Here is a 25,141-nt window from a genome sequence, read left to right as displayed (position 1 = left end):
TTAAAAATGGTGGCTAGTTCACAATTTGAATACGTCGTGATGTGAGTCACTTAAAAGTAACTCCACGGCATTTCAACTAGAAAATTGCCCATTAATTTACATTTTTTGCTCGTCAATTTTTCTTAGGGCATCTCCTGCAAGTTCATTGGGAGCTCCTTAAGTTGACCTGAATTTTTCTTAGGGCATCTTCTGTATATCTGATTTTTTTTGTGTTTTCATATCCGTGGCTACTTAGGGGCTGTTTATGTGACGAGTTATTTTATTAGGAGCTCCTTAAATTGACAAGTGTTGACATCAAATAAAAATTAGGAACGGGTTCCTCATTTAGAGTCTTTTTTTTGTGGGGGCCAGGAAAAAATTTTTTCCCCCGAAACAATAGGAGATGGCCGTAAAACACCCCTGCTGTTTCAGAATTACTCAAAAATACTCAATACGCCTTTTTATTTATATTTCTTATAATGAAATTGGTTTAATTTTACCATTTTTTCAAAATATATTTTATGGCTAAAATTTTAAAATAATTGTGTTAAGCAACTAAAATTTCTATATTTTATTCATTTTTATTAAAAAATATATTTTTTAATATTTTGAAATTCTATTCAAAATCATTAAGCTCTTATATAACTATAAATCTATTACTTGTGCCTTTCCGAGTATGATGTAATGATAAGTACTTAGGAGAACAATAAAATACTCAAAGTTTAAATTCTAATAAAAATGAATATTTTGAAATTGGGTCTCTACATCCCATCAGATTTTTTTTATCACTATATCTAAAATTTAGGTTAAATAATTCACTTTAGAGAATTTTTTTTTACTACACACTATATCAATTATTTTAAAATTTTTATTATCTTTAATTTTATTATTATTTTCTTTTTTTTCTTCTATTTTCTTATTATTATATGAAAAAAATGAATAGAAGGAGAGAGATTGAAAAGAAATATTATTTTATTTTTAGGGTAAATATTTTATTATTTAAATTTAGAGAATTACTATTTATCAATTCTAAATTTAGTGAATAAATAGGATAGATAATGTAAATAATTTTTAATTATACTATTTTAAATTTAAAATAAAATTTTTAAATAGAGTAGTTGATGCACAGTATTTTTTTTATTATAAAAATTATTATTTTTTTATTTGTTTTCGGCTACTTGCAGAGATGCAGTGCACGTCTCTACTATTCTACCGTCAATTTTTTTTAGTCAATGATTCGATTTTTTTAATTTTCTTTTGGTTTATATAACGGTTCGTACAGGAGGCAAGTGCACCCTCAGCTCATGCTTCTCCGGTTGCATCAAGATGTGCATACGCAGGATATATCGCCAGGCAATTACTTCAGTACTTGTATGTAACTATGTATTGTTAATTCTATGTATTCTCTCTCTCTCTCTCTCTCTCTCTCTCTCTCGTTACCAGTAAACATCGCCCTCACGGGCTGGATCAGCTGGAGAGGTGCTTGATTCTTGCAGTTAAGGTTCTGGGGTCAAAGGTCGCCAGTTATACATGGGGTTAAAATCCTGATGCTAAAAATTCTTGCGACCCCCAGTCACCTCTCTTGCCCAGCATTAATCATGATTTACTCCCTCTGAAATTCTGGAGGGCCAAGCCCAGGAGACCGCTAGGATGACGGTTCCATTTTTTTTGCAGCTTGCAGTTACCAGTAAACATCGTGTTCTTTCTTCTGAACGCATGAAGAGAGAGTTACGACAATTATCGGATAACTTTTACTGATGTATTCCGAAAATGTTTACTGAAATATTCCAAAAGTAAATCTGTTTAATTTCTTTTTTTTTCTACAGATAACGAAGTTTATGTTCACCATCCAAAGCCTTTTCGCCTTTGTTTGTAATAACTAATGAAGAATAAAGATAGTACTTTTGTGATCAACATAGATGAGGAATGGATCAGGAAATTGGAAAATATTGCAAACTATGAAGCAAAAAGGCAATTTACGGATCAAGATTCAACAATCTTTAGAGTCTCAGAAATTTTACGAGCTGCCCAACCCGAGGCATACGAGCCAATGCTTGTCTCACTGGGACCTTACCACCATCATAAGCCTCACCTTCAAGCTAGAAATCAGCTCAAGTGGCTTTTGCTCAACAAGTTGTTGGAAAAAAGTCCTAAGAAAGGTCTACGGGACTATCTCATACTCATCAAGGAAAAAGAAATCCAAGTGCGAAACACTTACTCAGTGCAACCAATCAACATGTGCGAAGAAACTTTCATTGAAATGATGTTGCTAGACTGTGTATTTGTCATTATGATTTTGTGGTTTTGGAAGGAGGACCAAAATGGATTGAAAGCAATAGAAAACCCGGTCTTTATGAGCGGCCAGCGATCATGGATAGTAGTGGCACGAGACATGTTGCTTTTGGAGAATCAATTGCCCTTCTTTTTGCTCGAGACTTTGTTCGACTCGGCATTTCCTAATAAGCATGGTAGGCTAAAGCAATGGATGGTTCAATTCTTCAGTGGCTTTGTAAATGATAAGATACAAGAAGCACCTAAGGGCACTAACACAATTCATCACATTCTCCATCTTTTTTATTTATGTATTGTGTCATTAAACAAAAGTAGCATCGTTGTTGCTCCTCAATCGACTGTATTTGAGCGCCTTCAAAATGATGACAATCATCATTGGCTGACACCGAGGCTGGGATGGATCCCGAGTGCGACTCGATTAGCGGAGACCGGCATAAAGATGAAGAGGAAGCAAAAGGCAACATCTTTCTTAGATATCACCTTCAATAAAGGGGTTTTAGAGATACCTCCGCTTGAGATTGATGATGACACCAACATCCTCTTTAGGAACCTCATTGCATTTGAGCAATGCCAAAAGGATGCCAGTGGCAACGGCAACATTTCAGCCTATGCCTCATTCATGTCTTGCATCATTGACACTGCTGCAGATGTTGAACTGCTCCAGGAGAAAGCCATCATCATCAACGGGTTTGGAAATAAAAAGAAAGTAGCCAATCTCTTCAGCAAGCTCTGCAAGGAGGTGGTGATTGACCACGAAAACTGTTATATTTCCGGCATCTTCAAGGGGGTCAATGAGCATAATATCCACAAATGGAACACATGGTGTGCAGACCTAAATCCTAAATACTTTCCTAATCCTAGCTTATGTACCTCATTTATAGTTATTTTGCTCTTTATCATTGCAATAATGCAATTTGCCTTATTATTTTCATAGTAAACGACAGTATATTTGTAAATAAGATATTTTGTCACTTTATTTGCTTGTAATTAAATAGTTCTTACTATGCTATAATTTGTAGCAGATCAAATGTGATTTATATGATAAGCCATTGGGCTGATTATTGGTTGACACTAAGCCAATAACTTTCTCGATAACCTCAAAATGACTGCATCAGAGATTCTTCCTTTTGAAGGGATGGTCTTTCACCCAGTTGGAGCAACTTTTGGAACGCCCACTCCACAGTCACTGGCAAAGCATGAAGGAGATTTTTTTAGTTGGCAAGTGATTAAACTATAAACTAGAAATGACAATCCCAAGTCATTCATCAGTTTAGTATGAGTAGCTAGCTGTATTCCATAAGCCAGTGCTCAATTGAGAAAGAGAGCGAGAAAATGAATGAAAAGGAAATGTGTTCTTATGATGTCCATACCCATCTAAATGTTGAAATGCCTGCATTAGAGTTTCTTCCTTTTGCGCGAGCAGATTTAGGATAGCAGCCTGAAGTAGACATAATTTTGTAAGGATGCTAGTAAAGCAGTTTTGCAACTGGTAAGAAAGGACATTACACAGAAATACTTCGTAACCAAGGGGGAGGGTTTTGACTGTGGAAAGAAAAGTCAAGTATGTCGGATAATTGGGATTCGCAAAGGTCCGTGCTCGTAAAAGGACGGTCTTTTCTTATACGTACAAACTAAGAAATAGAATAGTCCATCCAACAAAGTAACAACTTCTGGGAAGATTATTGGTGCAATCATTCTCGAGTTAAAGTTGAACAGTTTGACTAAGCTTGAGTAAATTCGAGCTTGAGTTTTAATATTTGAACAATATTTGAAACGAGGTCAAGGTTGACCGGATAATTGACAATGTGTGAAAGAAAAGTCAAGTAGGTCATGAAGGACCGGATACTTAACTGGGAAAGTCAAAATTGGAGGTTAGGCAAGGACAAAATCCTAACTCAAAGGTTAGATAAGGAAAAAGTAACTAGAGGTTAGGCAAGGTAAAGTCCTAATCCGAGGGTTAGATAAGGGTAAAGTCCTACTGGAGGTTAGACAAAAGGAAGTTCTAACTGCGATTAGGCAAAGGAAAGTCCAAGTGAATCAAGAAGGACCACACATTAGCAAAGGAAAGTCTTAATTGTTGGTGCAATTAGCACTAATGGTCAAACTCAGTTTTTGATAAATAACAAATGATTTAAAGTTAGATGTTATGTTTGTCTAATTTTTTTACCGAGTGTGCAAGAATTGACGGGTCTAGAAGACTTGACACCAAAATGAAGCCCGAATGTACGATTCTGGCAGAAAGTCCAGCTGGGTTTGCGGGACCCGACAGCTGGCTGAAATCCAGTCGGGATGTTCGATTCCATACAATTGGCCGACGCCTAGTGGGTTAAGAGACAAGTCAAGAGACTGTAAATGGTAAGTGAGGTAAGTAAACTGGAGGAGAGTGATCTAGTGAAGACGAGTCCTAGTGGGACTGTAGATGGTGGTACAACTTAGATCATTTTGGAAGTCTAAGTTGAAACCATGACTAGATCCTGGTTTTGATAAGACAGGATCTAACTCATAAATAAATTGTTTGTGCATATATTTTTCTAAGTAGCTAAATATGCAGATCTTCAAATTCTGTACGCGTAGCCACTAACAGAGATTGATTCCGATTTCGGAGTCAAAAGATATGACCTCCGGAAGATTGTTGTGTTGCTCTATGATGGGAGGCACCTCAAGTGGATGAAGTGAATCGAATCGGATCGAACCAAAACAGACTGAACCGAAGCAACGAATAAAATCTGAATTATTTAATTAGTTTTCTGTACAGAATTATCCGTAAGACTGAAGTAGGAAAGTTTATCCCGAATTTAATGGATCTTATAAGAACAAGTTCATCTATAAAAGGAGCAGTGTTGTTAGAGGCACGAGGCGCACCGAGGCGCAAAAGGACTCCTAGAGCCCGAGGTGCGAGGTGCACCCGAGGCACGCGCTTCTTGAACATGAGGTTGATTATTAAATTGGCGCGCCTCTTGAACATGAGGGTGATTACTAACTATTGACACACTCATATGATATGTCAAAATGATAACTATTAATATTCCATACACACAAATATCAAATATAACAAGCAAAATAACATCATGATAAAATTAATAAAAGTTTTAAACTTTCAAGTTTCAACTTTCTAATCTAAACTAACGAAGTTCATCAAAACAAGCGCAATAAGTCAAATTAATCATCAAGCTCAAAATCATCCTCATTGTATTCTTCTTCTTTATCTCCATCTTCTTCAAATTCAATTTCTTCTTCTTCTTCTTCATCTCTAAGTCTTAGAGATGAGTGTCTCATAGAGGAAGATGTATTTTCCTTCTCGACTTGTTTAGGCCTAGCATGTGAAGAAGAGGCCAGGGATGCAATGCTTTTTCCTCTAGTACAATATTCAGGTTCTTCAGCTCCACTAGCCCTAGCAACGACATCCCATATCAAGTCATCACCTTCAAAAACCAACTCATCTTCTTCATTATCACTTTCTCCATCCATTCTACCCATCAACCATTCATTACTATCATCAATATCTGCCAACGAGATGGGGTCAATCCTATCACGTGCATCATACCAAAGTTTTAAGGCACAATTGTATTTCACAAACACCAAATCATTTAAGTGTTGTTGAGCTAGTCAATTCCTTCTTTTTTTTATGTGAATCTACAAAATGTCAAAAATCACAATAAGTATAATAAAATAACAAAGAATATTTTCTACTTATAAAAGTAACATACTAATAGTATTATATATTTATATTTATTACATACATGCTCAAACACACTCCAATTGTGTTCACAGCCGGAAGCACTACAAGTGAGGCTAAGCACTTTAATAGCAAACTTTTGCAATTCTGGGGTATTTGCTCCGTAGCATTCTCACCATTCTGCTGGAGATAATGCTCTTCTGTGTCTAATTGCCACATTCCTCCCAAATAGCTCTTCTGCCTTTCGATATATAGAGAGTTGGGTAGTAATTTTATCTTGCTCAGCAGCGGTTGAAACCAATCTCTCTATAGTTTCAAATAAACCATCCACTTCTCTATAGATATTTGAATCTGTGTATGAGTAAAAATATTCTGGATTCAAATAATGTTCTGCAGCATGCAAAGGCTGATGAAGTTGGCATTCTCATCTCGTATCAATGATCTCAAACACTTCTTTGTATTTCTCTTCTTTCTCCTTAAAGGCCTTCATAATTATTTCTTTTGCCCTATCCATAGCCTCATAAATATAGTCATTGCAGGTTTTCTTTTCCCATCAACCAATCTCAGAACACGAACTAAAGGGCCATATATCTTTAAAATATGCACAACACTGCTCCAAAATTTAAGTGTCATGATGATTTTAGTTACCTTTTTCCCCGCCGCTTCTTTTGTCCATTTACTCTGTCCAATCCTTTGAAATGAACATTTTTCTTAAATTTTGCTTTTGTAGGTGCATCATTTCAAAAGTGAGAAAAGCAGTAGCAAATCTTGTGACATCCGCCCGACAAAGCTCTTTTTGTCTTGTGAATTGCCTCAACATATTTACCATGCTTGGGTGAACATAAATGTAAACATTTACACTCGTTGTCTTCTTCAATGTTGCTTTAAAATCAAGCAATTTCCCAATATCTTTTAAGATCAAGTCGACGCAGTGAGCAGCACAAGGAGTCCAATACAAGTGTGGCCTTTTTGCTTCTAATAATTTTCCTATAAAAGAAGTTAGAAAACTAGATAAGTTTAACATATATAAGAAAAATCATATTGATAAGAAATAATTAGATAGATTCTTACCATCAAGTACATTGTTACTTGCATTATCCGTAACAACTTTAACAACATTTGCTCTCCTGCACTGTCACACCCTAGAGGAGTCACTGTCAGACAAAAATCCGACAACATTTCCCCTGTACGGGTGACAATCTGAAGTATTACTACATACAAAATATACATTAGCCACATACGGCTGGAATATATACACAACCACGCAGTTTATATCATCAATCTACTCGACTGGAACAAAATAAACACAACCACACAGTTTAATAAGCCTACACGGCTGAAAGTAAACATGCACAACGGAAAACACAAAATCATACGAACATAAGACCAATGACGACACTAATAAAATACCTGCAATCCGGCACACTAGACCCCAAAATCCACATCGACTTATTGAAAAACAAAATGCACAAAACCACTATAATACCAAATAGAAATAAGATCAAAAAGTAACTGTTGTCGAGTGTGACGTGGGACTGACAGCCGGTATCTCTCCAAGCAACTTCTCAATCATCTACCTGTTACCTGGTGAAAGAAAATCATTTTATGGGATGGTGAGTATTGGAACTCAGCGGGTAAAGAAAGATAATGCATAAACATAACATACCACTAAAAAGTGAGCCAAGAGTATACAGTCTCATAAAAGAAATAGCAGATACTAAAACAGAACCACATTAGATGCTCATACCTAAAACCATATCCTAGGCTAGATATAGAAGGTCAGAAATGGTACTATTCTGCTACAGTACTGCCCATAACTACAGAGGTAATGTGTAAGGTATGTAAACATTTCCAATAAATAAACCAAGGTCTAACCACCTACAACGAAAGCATATCTCAGCATAAGACAACCTATCGGCATAAGTGAACAACAGCAAAAAGCAATGGTAGCATAAATATTCCACAGCAACATAAATAAGCAATAACAGCATATGTAAACAGCAACAGGCACAGCAAATATAATAACAGCGTATGCACGGATGGTCACCCCGCCCACCTCTCTGCACCACGACCCCTGTATGGTGGAGAGGCCGGATCGATGACAACTGTACCACCCAAAGGCCGCCACTCCTCTCGAGTGACCGGATGGACAGATGCTAAGTAGCTATCTAGCTACCAAGCGAAGGGGATCCCTGACTACCCATGAGTGGCCGAGTCAAGCGGCATCTCCTCTAGCTACCACTACCCATGAGTGGCCGAGTGTGCGGTGCGGCCCGACGGCTCACTCCCCCACAAGGAAGAAGTGGTCGCCTGCATGCATGCAATGACATGATGCGTACAATGCAACAATCATCGTATAAACATAAGCTAAAATCTAGTATAAGGTATGCTACATGAAGCCAGCATGCTAAATACGGTACATAAATAAACAACCAACAAAACATACAAGGTTGGTATAGAGTATCTGCTACATTGATAACAATAAGAGACTGTATGGATATAAAATTGAATATCTCAAAAGTTTTGAGTGGAAGTATCAAGCTAGGAAAAACTACGAGTGGAGTCAAGGTAAAGTAGTTTTTATCCAAAATAGCTCATGCACTAAGTTCAAAGAACTAAAGAATCAAAGTAAGAAGTACCCGCCTTTATATGTAGTCTGAACCAAATCATGCCCTGTCACGACAACCGTCTCAATCAACGTCCTGCACCAGCGCACACAAATTAGCTATCTTCAAATGAATTAAATAGCTAACACCAATTCTCAAACCATGTCTAACCCAATCCTAGCATCATTATCCTCAAAACAATTCCTCCATCTTCCAATCTATTCAAATAACCCGAAGCCATCATATAAAGCAAACCCATATTTAAAATCTTGCTACCCCCCTACTAAAACTGCCCACGAAATTTAGCCAACACAAGCAAGCGTTCATATCACCCAAATCGAACCAAAAGTCCCCATAATTATCTGGAAATCCCAAAGCTGTCATGGAGCCATAAGAAAAACATCATAATCGAACTACCACCTATGTATTCTATTTCGGAACCAACATTTGAAATCATCATGAAGAAGCAAAGCATCATCAAAAAACCAAATCACATTCACCGCAATCTGATCCAGAAATCAGAGGTCATTGTGAAGAAACAAGAGTAGCCTTGAAGCAAATCACAACTACTAATTTTTTGTTGGGAAGCAAGAACAATCAACAAACTCGAACCACATCCTCTTAATCTAAGCCAAAATCAAAATCCTTCCAAAGGTCGTGCAAGAAAACTAAACCGATCACAAATCCCTCAAATTTATCCCGATGAATCAAACTATTATGAGGAGACAATGCGAACGTAAAATTCAAACACACCTCCCCGAATCTCAGTAGAAAATCAAGAAAACCTTGTGCCAAAACAGGGACATCACTCGGATCATTTGAAATCCTACAAGAAGAAACATTCATTCTATACCTACTAATGAGATCTACTTACTGGATCGGTTAGGGCACGACTCGAAGAAAAAGGAATCGGCGGCTGTGGTATGTAGTGCTCGAGCGGGGAGAAGAGCCGTAGCTGTGGTGCTTGCGTGAGGAGGAGAGTCAGCGGCGTCTTGGTGCTCGCGTGAGGGAAAGATCGCCGGCTGTTGCTTGCGGATAGAAGAGAGGCCGACGGTGGGTCTGGGGAGAAGGGTTCGACGAAGGAGGGGGCGGCGTCTTCTTCTCTGGCGATGACCCACGGCTACAGGCGGTCGACGCGGAGGGGCGGTCGCGGCTGATGATCGCGCACGGCGGCGAGGGGTGGAACAACAAGGTCGCGAGAGGGAGAGGGATGGTGGCGTGTCGGGCTTAGGGCACGGGAACAAGGAGATCTCGGCAGGGATGAGAGGAAGAAAACTTAGGGTTTTCATATAGCACTTAGGTTAATTGGGCGTTAATGAAATTTATTAACTCTACTCAAGGGGTATTCTAAATAGGCTTTTCTCGAGCCCATAAGTGCATCCTCTCTAAATACGTCGTACGAGCTCCGATTAATTCCAGAAAAATTTCTAAAAATTCCTAAAACTTCCGTTAAGGCTATTAGCCTATTAAGCCTTATTATTTAATTTTTATCTGGTTCGGTATTTTACATACACGCTCCACAAATCAATCAAGCAACTGAAATATTTTCTCTCCAGTCTTTGCATAATCAGAAGCATCAATTGATTCGATGAAAACAGAACCTTTAGGAGAATTCACTAAAAAATTAATCAATGTCCTATGCCTTTTGTCTGTCCACCCATCTGCCATCAAACTACAACCATACTTGGCACATTCTGTTTCACACGACTTAATGTAATCATTTGTCACACTATCAACAACTTTTTTTTAGAAAAGGAACCTGCACCTTATAATAACTAAGTTCTTTTAGACGTATACCATATTGGCCAACCAAGTCCAACATCTTTTTGAAGCTTGAATAATTAACGACATTAAAAGGAATCACCGCATCATACATCCACTCAGTTATGGTCATACAAGCTTTTTCCCTCAATTCTTTCTTGTATGCCTCATTTATCGTAGTTTGTCTCTCTTTACTCTTTCTGCTTTCAATATTTTTTTGCACATTAAGAGCAAAATACGTATCCATTGGACCTATTTGTCTTGACCTTTTTTGCATATTCACTGATCTAGAACTTGTACTTGTACTTATAGGCAGCACAACTTTAGCTCCAATATCATCCATATCAATATCATCACCAAGAGGGTCTACATCCTCAAAGTCCAATGTTGCAAGTTTAGAAAGATTACTTTTCTCCGTCTTTTTCTCCATGAAAATTTTAATTTTTCACGTACATGAGGCGGACATCTTTTGCAAGTCGTAGTATTTCGAAACCCTCCAACAAGATGTTGTTTTGCATGATAGATACCCCTTTGATAATTTTTTGACAAAAGTTACAAATCAAATCATTTTGTTATTCGAATTAACTTTTTGAAAATAATTCCATCTAGGATCATTTGATATATATGTTGGAGTATCACTACTACCTTCCATGATAATTGAATAAGAAAATAGCCTGAAAAATTAAAAATAAAATAAAACCAATGTTGGATTAGAAAAGCACTGTACCAGTAAAAAGAGAACAAAAAGACAAATGAAAAATAGGACAGCAGCCCGAACAGGACAAAAAATACAACAAAAACGGACAGTACAACAAGAACCCGTAATAGAAAAATTGAAAAAAAAAACAAACAGAATAAAAAAAATTGAAAAACAGGAAAAAAAACAAATTAATAACCGAACAGCAACTGCAACTGCCGCACGGATGAACAGGAACAAAAATATAGCAAACGGACAGCACAAGTATACTGTACCAGTAATAGAAAAATGGAAAAAAAAAAACAGGATAGAAAATGAAAAAACATGGAAAATAAATAAATAAAAAACTGACAGCAGCACAAACCAGCAAAAATGATAAAATAGGATAAAAAAATATAGCAAAAACGGGCAGCAAGCAATATTACAACCTGCAAAAATAGCAAAAACGGGGAGAAGAAAACAAAATATGGTAGCAGCAAGAACACAAAAGCAACTCAACGAGAAGAAAAAACAGAAAACAAAGGAGAAAAGAAGATACCAGACCATGGAAAAGAAAAGAAGAAGAAGAAACGAAGAAAAAGTGAAAACGAAGAAGAGAAAAAGAGAAGAAAAGAAATAAGAAGAGAAGAAGAAGATAGCAGAAGAAAGACGAAGAAGAGAGGAAGAAGTGAAGAGCAGAAAAACAAAAAAGGAAGAAAAAAACACATACCTGGGCTGGGCAACGACACGACTCAGCAACGGCGACGGCGAACGGTTCAAGTTTCTTCTTCGTCTTAGTTCTTGCGTTCTCTTTTATCCCTTTCTTCTTCTTCTTGCGTTCTCTTCTTCCCTTCTTGTGTTCTTTTATTCTCCCCATGCCCTAATTCATGTTTTTTTTTTAAGAATCTAGATATTGATCATGATCGTGCCTACGATCGCGCCTCCGTTGAGGTGCGAAGGCGCCCTAGGCACGCGCCTGACGAACATCGCCCGCCTCGCGTGGGAAAAGGCTTTTTTCCCGGCGCCTCATGCGCCTAACGTCTCGGGCGCGCCTTTAACAACACAGAAAAGGAGGCTACATGTCCAAGAAAACAGATAACATTTCTACAAATAAGTAGTTCATAAAAAAATCTATGGATTATTTTCTACAAATAAGTAGTTCATAAAAAAATCTATAAATATAATCCAAGTAGGATACAGATACGAGTATAGATGAAATGTGCATGGGTGGACACACGATACCACATGCTAGCTAGTTAACAACCAAATATGAAAAACGTGGAGACGGAAAAAATTGTAGACCTAACAAAAAAGCATAGAACAACATCAAGCATGTAAACTATATTGTTTACGAACATGCAACAGAATTTATTTCTTTGATTTATTGAGAGCATAAGCAAAAGAGTGATAGCCTATTAATGACTAATATCATATGCCAATGTTGTTGTATGAAAGCTAGGAGAAATATAGAACGCCTGCACTGCTATCATCGAATGTCAAATGTGTTCCTGTTTACAACATGGTCTCCAATGTTGATGGAACATGTAGTAGCCATAGCGACATGTGAAAAGACAATGAATCAAAGAAAATATATCATCAGAAGTACTCAATCACACAATACTAGTCTAACTAAGGTCTTGGATTATGTGACCTTCTATCTCATTGAGAGATTATTACATGTAAACTAGAAATTTTCATTCATGTACATGTCATGGCAATTGAGAGAATGAAAAGGGAATGTGCTCTTATGAGGTCCATACCCATATAGATTTTGCAATGCCTCCATTAGAGTTTCTTCCTTTTGCATCAACTGATTTAGTAGCAACCTGAAATAGGCATAATGTTTAACAATGCTTGCAAGGCAGTTCTTGTAAAATACCGAAAATGGGCGAATCACCATAAGGAAATTTTTCAAAATTTTTAGAAAATTTTCTGGAATTTTTCGGAATTCGTATGACGAGTTTAAGGGAATCAAATATTGGGCCCGGGAAAACCTGTTTAGGCTATCCCGTTTTAACGAAGAAAAGTTGGATTTTCCCTTTTCCTTTCCTTTTTCTTTTATTCCTTTTTCGTCGTTTCCCAGATGCCTCCTCATGCGAACTCGCGCCGATCCTTGCACTAACCACACACGACGGTTGCTCGCCTCCCCCGCGTTCATAACCCCTAGCCAAAGGAAAGTCGAAGCCCCAGCGTTACTTTCCCATTCCTCTTCATCTTCCTCGACTCCGATCGGCACCGACTCCTGCCGCCCTCCCGATCCCTTCGTCCTCCTCCACCCGACGGCGCTGCCCTTCCCCTAAACGAGCCCTCGCCGACCTCCGCTTCTCTTTCCCTCTGCCCTAGCGTCAGCTGCCGCCACTGTGCCCTGATGACGCCGCTGCCGTCTCTTGACCTGACCAGCGCCGCCGTTTTTGTGCCCTAGCGTCGGTCGACTAGCCATCCAATGGCGAGTTTTTCTTCCCTCGTGCTACTGCCTCCACACCTTCTCCCTCACTGTGGTCACACCTCCCGTGCCTTGCCTCCTCCACAGAGAAGACAAAGCTTCAAGGACAGAGAGTTGTGTGCCCTAGCCGGAATTTTGGGAGAGGAATCCATAGGGAGGTTTTGCTGTGGGTTGTTCTTGGATACGGCATCCCCTCTTTCCAGCATCAACAGGGGGTTGTGAATTGAGGTAAGGTGTAGGGGAATTTGATACAAATTGGTTAAGTGTGAATTAGGTTTATGTTTATGTGTTGATTAGGGTTTTGCCGTAATTTAGGGTTAGAAATTTTATTTAGCTATTTATACGAATTTAGCTAAATAAAAAATATATATGTATTGTTTGACACAGGACTTTGACTCGAGACGGTGTCTCGACGAGGGATCTATTTCGGATACGATCCTCTTATTGGAAGCGGGTACTTTGACTTATATTTTTAGATATGTCATTTGATATGCATAGTAATATTTTAACAAGTGGTAATAATTATGTTTCTTATCTGCATCGGTTTGTCACTACCGGATACCTGTTACATGCTTGTTTTTGCTTACTTGTTATACATTTCATGTTAGTACCCACCTGATTATATATGCTTATAGGGGTAGTGATATAACCATGCCTTATTATGTTCAGGACCTAGGTTTTTATATCATATTTGCCCTGTGTACCTAGACCATTGATTGGATCTATTTATCCTATGGTACACATTATGTAGAGATGGACAGGATCAGGATATTTCCATGCTTAGTGTGATGCACCATCTCGCATGATTGCATGTTGTGCGATAGTCGACTCTATTATTGTTAAGCACATCGCCAGTTATATAGATCTGCACACACCACCACTCATGAGTTAGTGGTATGTCAGACATGGTGTGTGGCAGTTCTGCTGTTAAGCTCCGCTGGTCCGGTGACTCAGCGTGGTAGCCGGCAGATAGTTCTGCTCTGTTAGGCTCTGCTGGTCTGGTGACGCAGCGTGGTACCTGGTAGACAGTTTTTCTCTGTTTGACTCCGTTGGTCCGCTCATGGGTAGTGTGACACAGCGTGGTAGCCGGCAGGGATCCCTCCTCTGGACTGGCTCAGGGAGATGAGATCATTGAGCTCCCCTACTTATGATTTGGGGCAAGGAGGATAAGTGTACTCCGACAGCATCCCGTCCACTCGGTCACTCAGGAGCAGTGATGACAGAGTGCACGGCTGTCACAACCTTGCCCACTCGGTCTCACCATCGTGTGTGAGACGGCTGACTGGTAGTACGGGTGACCAGGACATGTCATTGGCATCATACGCATTGATGCATTTATTACTTGTGTTTGCTGCACTTATATGTTGCATATTTGGTGGATGCATATGTTTGACATGCATACAGGATTTCTATACTTCTCGGTCTATTATCCATACACCAGGTCCTGATTAGTACAGATACTCCCTATTCATTTCAATTTGCATTTATCATTCTTATATTAAAAGACTGTACGCATAATTATTGATATTAGTTATTTCTTACTATGCATGTCAGTAGTTACCCGCTGAGGAGTTGACTCACCCCGTTGATATTACTATTTCAGGTTGAGGTTGTCCGGAGATCTCTAGTCACTAGTCCCCCCTGCAGATCGCGAGGATATTTATTTGATCATTTGGTTTTTCTTATGATGCTATATAGACTACGTTTTAGACTTTGTACTAGTTTTGTTCTATGGATTACTGTATAGTCTTTTATTTGTCGATGGATTTTTTGGATATGTTCTGCTACATGTCTGCCTGGACGGCAGAAGAGGTGAGTTGATTTTATTTGCGTCGTTATGATTTGTGTTTTATGGGCGTAGTTGAGTAGGATATAAGTTTTGAGTTTTATGGGTGTAGTTGAGTAGGAATACGATTTGAGTTTTATGAGTGTAGTGGAGTAGGATATTTAAGATGATTTCCTTATCGTTGTTTTTGCTTAGGTTTAGTTATACTATTAAACTGCGTGGGTGCTTGCTTATTATTTATATATATGTTTCCGATCGTGTTGGTCGTGTATGGTTGTGTTGTAGGAAGTTTCAAATTGTCACCCGTATAAGGGAGATGCTGTCGAAATTTCTTCTGGCGGGGACTAACTGGGGTGTGACAATTTATTTGGTATCAGAGCCAAGTTTTGGATGCTGGTTTTCGTATTTTGGTTTTGCGTGTTAATCTGATACCAATTTATTTGGTATCAGAGCCAGGTTTGCGAGTCAAATTGGTATTTTCGGATTTGTACGAATTTCCGTTATGATTATGTTTCAGAATTCCGTTTTGGATTTGTATGGATTTTCATCGATTTTCTCGTTTCGGAGTTCTGAGGTCATAAAGGGGGACTGGACAGCGACGGAACATCTCTAGACGACAAATAGGTATAAAGGTAATTTTATAATTTTTTGACTTGTATTAATATCTGAGTTATAACTTAACAGATATGAGGAGATCTACACGAGTAGCTGCGAGACGTAGTGCTGGACGACCACGTAAGAGGACTTTGGAATCTCTGGCAACAGACTTGCCAGAGATCCCTACTGGGGTTGAGTCTGTCGGTTAGGGACAGACTCATGACACTACAGGCGCGTCGGGCTCTCAGACCCCGATGGCTCCTTTAGAGGTACCTACCTCGGTTGCACCCACTGTACCCACCCCTACCATATTTACGGTACCACCAGGGGTACCACCGGCATATCGACACATGCTCCGGTCGAGCCTACGGCGTACCAGGCACCACCGCCACCTGGACCTATCGTGTACCCGACACCAGCAGCACCCACGCCCCTAGTGCCTACAGTGTACCCAGCGCCCGCACCAGCAGTACCGGTTGCTCCATTTTCGGTACCACCACCTACCGTACCTCCAGCCACGGCCACCCATATCGACCCTACAGTACCACCAGTGGTACATGCTCCAGCTTATGCAACAGCACCGGGAGTACCTCCCCCGGTCTATCCAGCGGTACTACCTGTAGCACCAGCTTCAGGGATTCTGCCAGTTTTCGCGTCGATCCCTACCCACCTCACAGATATTGTCGTGGCACGAGCCCGGGTCCCAGCATTGGCAGAGTCGATGAAGAGTCGATTCACACTCTTCCGAGGAGAGATTGATCCGAGTGTGGCCTAGTCCTAGATAGAGACCATGGAGCGGACCTTCTTCTACATGGCTTGCTCCGAGTGGGAGAAAGCAGAGCTGACTGCTTTCCATTTACGGGATGAGGCCGACACCTGGTGGGTTTCGCAGCGTTCCAGTATAGGCGAGCAGAACATCACTTGGGCTAGATTCAGAGAGGCTTTTGAGAGCCGCTATTTCCCACGAGCATATCAGATGACTCGCCGTCAGGATTTTCTGAGTCTGCGACAGAACAACCGCTTGGTGACAGAGTACAATGCCGAGTTTAATCGGTTGACGAGATTTTGTCCAGAACTAATTGTTGAGGACAGTTCCCGTATGCAGCAGTTTATTCAGGGACTGGATGGACATCTACAAGTAAAGCTTGCTGGTTTTGGGAACTCATCTTATATAGAGACACTGGGCAGAGCCCTGATGCTAGAGTCAGCTCACCAGAGAGCGTATTCGGACAAGAAAAGGAAGCAGACGGGTCAGACATCAGGGCAGATTCAGCCGCCACAGGCTACCAAACAGCAGTAGAGTGGTCGCGGTCGGCCAGGTCAGGGTACTTCTAGGGCATCCGGTCAACCTCAAAAGTCAGAGCGATCTACATCAGGACGTTTACGGTCTTCTCAGCAGAACCGGAAACAACCCGCCAGCGACATTCGCTGCACCAGATGTGGGTCCAGAGACCACATCACCTCAGCCTGCTCCCTGGGACATTCAGTTTGCTATTATTGCAAACTGCCTGGGCACCTGAGCCGAGATTGTTTGCTGAAGGCTCAGCATATTGCTTCCGGAGTTTCTGGTCACGGAGTTTAACTCAGTCAGACAGAGACTCAACGAGGAGGGCACAGAACCCAATCTTCACATCGTCAGCAGAGGACAGCTCCCCCTGCTGCTGCTTATGACATGTATGGACAGGAGCACCCCAGTGCCCTTATAGTACCACAGAGTTCTATCGTGCGACCTCAGTATCAGCTGCAGCCTCAGCCCCCGAGCCTAGTATTTGTAGCCCCAGCCGTTGGTTCAGTACCAGACGCAGTCCCAACTACCAGTACAGTATCAGTCGCAGTCCTCTCTTCCACCTCTGGCCTTGTATCCAGCACCACCTCACTGGCCGACTCCTGCTCAAATGCAACCACCTCTGGCAGCGCTGCCACCTCCACCGCCGCCAGAGACTAGACGTATACATGCGGTCACCAGAGAGGATGCGCAGCGGGCCGACAGATCCGTTTTCCATGGTACGATTTCCATTTATGCCTTATCTGCTGATATGCTGATAGATACTGGTAGCTCGCATTCTTTTATATCTCGTACCTTTATGAGGGAAATTGGTAGATTACCCACTATCAGACCACAGCGATTGACCGCCTCTCTACCATCCGGTGATACTTTGGACGTCACCCAGGAGGTCAGAGGTTGCCCGTTAGACTTTGGCAACAAGATACTTACAGTAAATCTTTTAGTACTGGAAATGGTTGAGTTTGAAATTATTCTTGGCATGGATTGGCTGTCAGCATATCATGCCACTATTGATTGCCAAACGAGGGTGGTTACTTTCCGACCTTCGAACCAACCCTCGTGGAATTTCACTTACATCAGAGACGACGACATATCGACTATTTCAGCGATTCAGGCCCAGAAGATACTGTCACATGGCTGTCAGAATTTTCTGTTATCTTTGATTACTATTGAAGACGACAGTAGTTCTCAACTCTCCGACGTTCCAGTAGTTCGAGAGTATCCGGATGTATTTCCAGAGGAGCTATCAGGTTTGTCTCCCAGAAGGCAAGTGGAGTTTGCTATTGAGCTGATTCCGGAGACCGCGCCAGCATCGAAAGCTCCATATCGTATGACACCAAAAGAGTTGGACGAGCTAAAGGTCCAACTCCAGGAGTTATTGGACAAGGGATTCATTCGCCCTAGTGCTTCACCGCGGGGTTCTCCGGTATTATTTGTTAAGAAAAAGGATGGTACTCTGAGGTTGTGCATAGATTATAGACAGCTGAATGCAGTGACCGTCAGAAATAAGTACCCCTTACCTCGGATCGAGGATTTATTTGATTAGCTCAGAGGTACCTCAGTGTATTCTAAGATTGATCTGTGGTCCGGATATCATTAGCTGAGAGTCAAAAAATCTGATATTCAGAAGACAACATTCCATACCAGATACGACCATTATGAGTTTTTGGTAATATCATTTGGGCTTACCAATGCTCTAGTGGTATTTATGGATTTGATGAACCGCGTCTTCCTGGAGTATCTTGATCAGTTTGTTACTGTTTTCATCGATGACATATTGGTCTACTTGCGTTCCGAGGAGGAACATGCACAATATCTTCGCACAGTCTTGGAGACTCTTCGACGACATCAGCTATATGCGAAGTTCAGCAAGTGTGCCTTCTGGCTATCTTCAGTCGATTTTCTGGGTCACGTGATTTCTAGCCGAGGTATTTCAGTAGACACTCAGAAGATCGAGGCTGTCACCAGTTGGGAGCAGTCGAAATCAGTACAGGAGATCCGCAGTTTTCTGGGACTAGCTAGATATTACAGACGATTCGTCGAGAGTTTCTCCCGGATTGCTATACCGCTGACACGCCTAATCAGGAAAGGCGTGAAGTTCACTTGGACAGAAGATTGCGAGACCAGCTTCCAGGAGCTGAAGCGGAGATTAGTGTCGGCTCCGATTTTGGTTTTACCTTCCGGAGAGGACGGATTCGTGCTCTACACCGACGCATCTCTTCAGGGGTTGGGCGCTGTCCTGATGCAGCACAGCAGGGTAGTTTCCTATGCTTTTCGTCAGTTGAAGGAGCATGAGAAGAACTACCCTGTACATGATCTAGAGTTAGCCGCCATCATCTTTGCTTTGAAGATTTGGCGGCATCATTTGTACGACATTACCTTTGAGATTCTCACGGATCATAAGAGTCTCAAATATATTTTTACTCAGAAGGAACTTAATCTCCGACAGAGGAGATGGATGGAGTTCCTGAAGGATTATGACTGTGCCATTAGCTATCACCCAAGGAAGGCTAATGTGGTTGCCAATGCACTCAGCAGAAAGTCCAGAGGGACTTTGGCTTGCCACCGAGCTTCAGTCACGGACTTGATTCAAGGTTTCTCCGAGTTGGGCCTTGAGGAGCAGGGACAGACAGAGCGAGGTGTTTTGGTTACTATGGTTGCTCAGTCGTCGATCAGGACGAGGATCCGAGAGGCCCAGGCTGATGATCAGCATTTTCAGTCCATTGGCAGTCAGATAGCTTCTGGGCAGCATACCGAGTTCACTCGAGATGAGGAGAGCATTATTTACTTTCGAGGCAGGGTATGCGTACCTCCATCTCACCCAGTCAGGGAGGAGCTATTTCAGGAGGCTCATCACTCCCGATTTGCTATCCACCCAGGCGAGACCCGCATGTATCGAGATTTGAGGTGTTCCTACTGGTAGAATGGTATGAAGAAAGACATCGCGGAATTCGTAGCCAGATGTCTTGTCTGTCAATAGGTGAAGGCTGAGCACCAGAGACCTGCCGAATTACTTCAACGGATTCCTATTCCTGAGTGGAAATGGGAACATATTACCATGGACTTTGTGGTGGGTTTACCTAGGACACGACGAGGCCATGATGCGATTTGGGTAATCGTTGATCGATTAACCAAATCCGCGCACTTCTTAGCGATCCGGAAGACTGATTCCCTGGATCGATTGGTAGATCTGTATTGCCGAGAGATTATCATATTACATTGAGTTCCTTTGAGTATTATTTCGGATAGAGACCCTCGGTTCACATCCCGATTCGGGCAGAGTCTGCAGCAGGCCTTGGGCACTCACCTCCGTTTCAGTACAGCTTTCCATCCGCAGATAGATGGATAGTCAGAGCGGACCATTCAGACTCTAGAGGACTTACTGAGATCTTGTATATTGGATTTCGGAGGCAGTTGGGAGGACCATTTGCCATTCGTAGAGTTCGCCTACAACAACGACTTTCATTCGACTATCTAGATGACACCATTTGAGGCATTGTATGGTAGGCCTTGTCGGACACCCACCCTCTGGGAGGAGGTTGGGGAGGCTCAGTTGCTAGGGTCTCATAGAGCTCAGCAGGAGGCAGAGTTGGTCCGTACTATCAGACGGAGAATGTCAGAAGCGCAGGACCGCCAGAAGAGTTATACTGATCGGAGACGGAGATACTGGAGTTCTCTACTGACGACCATGTTTTTCTGCGTGTTTCACCCACAAAAGGGGTGAAGAGATTTGGCCTCTGAGGTAAGTTAGCTCCACGATACATTGGGCCTTTCCAAATCTTGGAGAGGATTGGAGCAGTAGCTTATCGTCTGGCGCTACCACCGGCTCTAGCAGACGTGCACGACGTATTTCATGTGTCTATGCTGAGGAGATATATATCCGACCCGACACATATGTTGACAGATATCTCAGTTCTTGTTCAGCCTGACGTTACTTATGAAGAGGTTCTAGTACAGATCCTGGATCGGAAAGAGCGTCAACTGCGGAACAAGACTATCCGGCTGGTTAAAATCGGATGGCAGCATCATTCGGACGAGGAGGCTACCTGGGAGCTCGAGGATACGATTCGACCTCGATACCTCCATCTTTTCACTTGAGGTATGTGGGTTAATTTACCATTCAGCATTTGTATTCTTTATCTGTTGTTAGTACTTGCTGATGGTAGATAACGAAAATTTGGGGACTAAATTTTTATTAGTGGGGGAGAATGTAAAATACCGGAAATGGGTGAATCACCATAAGGGGATACCTGAAATTTTTAAAAATTTTCCGAGAATTTTTCGGAGCTCGTATGACGAGTTTAAGGGGATCAAATATTGGGTCCGGGAAAACCTGTTTAGACTATCCCGTTTTAACGAGGAAAAGTTGGATTTTCCCTTTTCCTTTCCTTTTTCTTTCCTTTTTATTTTATTCCTTTTTCGTCGTTTCCTTCTCCCCCCCCCCCCCCCCCCTCCGCGTGCCCGAGTCGTCCCTGATGCTTCCTCACGTCGAACTCGCGCCGATCCTTGCCCTAACTGCACGCGACGGTTGCTCGCCTCCCCCACATTAATAACCCCCGACCAAAGGAAAGCCGAAGCCCCAGAGTCACTTTCCCATTCCTCTTCATCTTCCTCGACTTCGATCGGCGCCGACTCCTGCCGCCCTCCCGATCCCTTCGTTCTCCTCCACCCAACGGCGCCGCCCTTCCCCTAGACGAGCCCTCGCCGACCTCCGCTTCTCTTTCCCTCTGCCCTAACGTCGGCTGCCGCCACTGTGCCCTGATGACGCCGCTGCCGTCTCTTGACCCAAGCAGCGCCACCGTTTTTGTGCCCTAGCGCCGGTTGACTAGCCATCCAGTGGCGAGTTTTTCTTCCCTCACGCTACTGCCTCCGCACCTTCTCCCTCACTGTGGTCACACCTCCCGTGCCTTGCCTCCTCCACAGAGAAGACACAGCTTCAAGGACAGAGAGTTGTGTGCCCTTGCCGAATTTTGGGAGAGGAATCCATAGGGAGGTTTTGCTGTGGGTTGTTCTTGGATACGACAACCCCTCTTTCTAGCATCAGCAGGGGGTTGTGAATTGAGGTAAGGTGTAGGGGAATTTGATACAAATTGGTTAAGTGTGAATTAGGTTTATGTTTATGTGTTGATTAGGGTTTTGTCCTAATTTAGGGTTAGAAATTTTATTTAGCTATTTATACGAATTTAGCTAAATAAAAAATATATATGTATTGTTTGACACAGGACTTTGACTCAAGACGGTATCTCGACGAGGGATCTATTTCGGATACGATCCTCTTATTGGAAGCAAGTACTTTGACTTATATTTTTAGATATGTCATTTGATATGTATAGTAGTGTTTTAACAAGTGGTAATAATTATGTTTCTTATCTGCATCGGTTTGTCACTACCGAATACCTGTTACATGCTTGTTTTTGCTTACTTGTTATGCATTCCATGTTAGTACCCACATGATTATATATGCTTATAGAGGTAGTGACATAACCATGTCTTATTATGTTCAGGACCTAGGTTTTTATACCATATTTGTCCTGTGTACCTAGACCATTGATTGGATTTATTTATCCTATGGTACACATTATGTAGAGATGGACAGGATCAGGATATTTCCATGCTTAGTGTGATGCACCATCTCGCATGATTGCATGCTGTGCGATAGTTGACTCCATTATTGTTAAGCACATCGCCAGTTATATAGATCTGCACACACCACCACTCATGGGTTAGTGGTATGTCAGACATGGTGTGTGGCAGTTCTGCTGTTAGGCTCCGCTGGTCCGGTGACTCAGCGTGGTAGCCGGCAGACAGTTCTGCTCTGTTAGGCTTTGCTGGTCTGGTGACGCAGCGTGGTAGCCGGCAGACAGTTTTGCTCTGTTTGACTCCGTTGGTCCGCTCATGGGTAGTGTGACACAGCGTGGTAGCCGGCAGGGATCCCTCCTCTGGACTGGCTCAGGGAGATGAGATCATTGAGCTCCCCCACTTATGATTTGGGGCAAGGAGGATAAGTGTACTCCGACAGCATCCCGTCCACTCGGTCACTCAGGAGCAGTGATGGCAGAGTGCACGGTTGTCACAACCCTACCCACTCGGTCTCACCATCGTGTGTGAGACGACTGACTGGCAGTACGGGTGACCAGGACATGTCATTGGCATCATACGCATTGATGCATTTATTACTTGTGTTTGCTGCACTTATATGTTGCATATTTGGTGGATGCATATGTTTGACATGCATACAGGATTTCTATACTTCTCGGTCTATTATCCATACACCAGGTCCTGGTTAGTACAGATACTCCCTATTCCTTTCAGTTTGCATTTATCATTCTTATATCAGAAGACTGTACGCATAGTTATTGCTATTAGTTATTTCTTACTATGCATGTCAGTAGTTACCCGCTGAGGAGTTGACTCACCCCGTTGATATTACTATTTTAGGTTGAGGTTGTCCGGAGATCTCCAATCACTAGTCCCCCCTGCAGATCGCGAGGATATTTATTTGATCATTTGATTTTTTTTATGATGCTATATAGACTACGTTTTAGACTTGTACTAGTTTTGTTCTATGGATTACTGTATAGTCTTTTATTTGTCGATGGATTTTTTGGATATGTTCTGCTACATGTCTGCCTGGACGGCAGAAGAGGTGAGTTAATTTTATTTGCGTCGTTATGATTTGTGTTTTATGAGTGTAGTTGAGTAGAATATAAGTTTTGAGTTTTATGGGTGTAGTTGAGTAGGAATATAATTTGAGTTTTATGGGTGTAGTGGAGTAGGATATTTAAGATGATTTTTTTATCGTTGTTTTTGCTTAGCTTTAGCTTTTACTATTAAACTGCGTGGGTGCTTGCTTATTATTTATATATATGTTTCTGGTCGTGTTGGCCGTGTATGGTTGTGTTGTAGGAAATTTTAGATTGTCATCCGTATAGAAGAGATGCTGCTGAAATTTCTTCTAACAGGAATTATCTGGGGTGTGACAATTCTGCTATTGATAAGAACAAGCATTATTAAAAATAACAGTTTGTAACCAATTTTAGTTCCAAACTAAGATGTAAAAGGGGGAGAGTTTTGACTGTGGAAAGAAAAGTCAAGAATGTCAATTAATTGGGATTCGTGAATTGGCTGGGGTGAATTGTAGCTAAAATGTAAGGTAGGCTGCTCCCAAATTCAGTGCACAAACCAATTGTTTTATTTAATGAGGGCATGACAAGAAGTAAAAGCACATCAATGAGCATACCAGATGCCTTTAGATGAAAATTAGGAAAAAATAAAGCATAACACAAATTTATGAATTGTGCATCTATGCTTAACCACCAAATTCAATACTGGATGTATGTCTCGTCGCCATGAAGACTAAGGTTACGATGACAAGACAAACTAGATTTGCAAGTAACTGTATGACAAGACAAACATTTCATGTTCTAGATCATACCAATTTCACTTTCACAACCACATCCTAAATTGGTATTGTCTATGTGGATCTAGGTCTGAACTGCACTTCAATAAATTGGCATTTTCTTGTTATTCTACGAAGGAAGGAGAAGGATCTCACCATGTGATCACGAGTAAAAGGTTATTCCACAATCTAGAAGCGTCGGTTTTGGATCCATAAACGTGTAAGCTTCCAAGCTCATGGTATCAGAGATAGTTTCACAAGTGATAATAATTTTTGCCAACAAGAAACAAACCTCTAATACGTTTTCCCCCAAAATTTTAGTTTTGCACATCCAAATTCCAAAAAATTGTAAAACAAAATAAGAAGATATAGAGGACGGAGGAGGAAATTAAATCGAGGGTGGGTTCTTACTTTTCCTTGCTGCTCCGAGGCCGAATCCTCCTTGGAAGGGATGCTGGAGTAGGCGGTAGGCGAGTCGGGGATAGGGCACCGAGAAGAGATCTTGGGTCCGATTGCCATTGATGACAAAAGGGAGAAGCTTAGAGCGCTACCCTACTGAGGATTGAGGAGCTACTTACGTGGTACAGAGTAGGAATCAGCGTAAAGATCGCAGAATATGGAGGTGTCCTGTGTTTGGCACC

General features: G+C 41.6%; 2 protein-coding genes across 5 annotated transcripts; one reads left to right on the top strand and one right to left on the bottom strand.

Moving 5' to 3' along the window:
• Nucleotides 1–933: 933 nt before the first annotated feature.
• LOC122010421 (UPF0481 protein At3g47200-like) lies at nucleotides 934–3,233 on the top strand. The gene is made up of 2 exons (XM_042566952.1): nucleotides 934–1,350; nucleotides 1,806–3,233. The coding sequence occupies exon 2, from the start codon at nucleotides 1,862–1,864 to the stop codon at nucleotides 3,203–3,205; it is 1,344 nt and encodes a 447-aa protein (XP_042422886.1). The 5' UTR covers nucleotides 934–1,350; nucleotides 1,806–1,861; the 3' UTR covers nucleotides 3,206–3,233.
• Nucleotides 2,858–25,103, bottom strand: LOC122010422. 4 transcript variants are annotated; one of them, XR_006119887.1, is made up of 6 exons: nucleotides 24,912–25,103; nucleotides 12,751–12,816; nucleotides 11,721–11,870; nucleotides 3,642–3,709; nucleotides 3,274–3,457; nucleotides 2,858–3,000 (listed from the first exon to the last, which is right to left on the bottom strand). XR_006119887.1 is itself a non-coding variant. In XM_042566953.1 (6 exons), exons 1-5 carry the CDS (start codon nucleotides 25,017–25,019, stop codon nucleotides 3,415–3,417), a joined length of 435 nt encoding a protein of 144 aa, XP_042422887.1. In that variant the 5' UTR covers nucleotides 25,020–25,103; the 3' UTR covers nucleotides 2,861–3,000; nucleotides 3,368–3,414. The 4 variants fall into 4 exon arrangements, 1 of the variants encoding a protein (XP_042422887.1); XM_042566953.1 differs by having other exon boundaries at nucleotides 2,861–3,000; nucleotides 3,368–3,457; XR_006119889.1 differs by lacking the exons at nucleotides 2,858–3,000; nucleotides 3,274–3,457; nucleotides 3,642–3,709 and adding exons at nucleotides 3,724–6,934; nucleotides 7,019–7,531 and having other exon boundaries at nucleotides 11,721–12,065.
• Between the last annotated feature and the right edge of the window lie 38 nt (nucleotides 25,104–25,141).

The sequence above is a fragment of the Zingiber officinale genome, chromosome 8A (assembly GCF_018446385.1).
Source record: "Zingiber officinale cultivar Zhangliang chromosome 8A, Zo_v1.1, whole genome shotgun sequence".
Classification (NCBI taxonomy): Eukaryota; Viridiplantae; Streptophyta; class Magnoliopsida; order Zingiberales; family Zingiberaceae; genus Zingiber; species Zingiber officinale.
The sequence above is the reverse complement of the archived record's forward strand: the minus strand, read 5'-3'. Positions and strand labels throughout refer to the sequence as shown.

What these genes read in the sequence shown, in the direction of transcription:
- LOC122010421 (XM_042566952.1), top strand. Translation starts at nt 1,862, where the DNA reads ATGAAGAATAAAGATAGTACTTTTGTGATCAACATAGATGAGGAATGG.
- LOC122010422 (XM_042566953.1), bottom strand. Translation starts at nt 25,019, where the DNA reads ATGGCAATCGGACCCAAGATCTCTTCTCGGTGCCCTATCCCCGACTCG. An exon ending in CGTGTCGTTGCCCAGCCCAG is followed by an intron (nt 3,710 to 11,720) that starts GTATGTGTTTTT and finishes TGTCTACTTCAG; the next exon opens with GCTGCTATCCTAAATCTGCT. An exon ending in GCATTTCAACATTTAGATGG is followed by an intron (nt 3,458 to 3,641) that starts GTATGGACATCA and finishes ATGCTTTGCCAG; the next exon opens with TGACTGTGGAGTGGGCGTTC.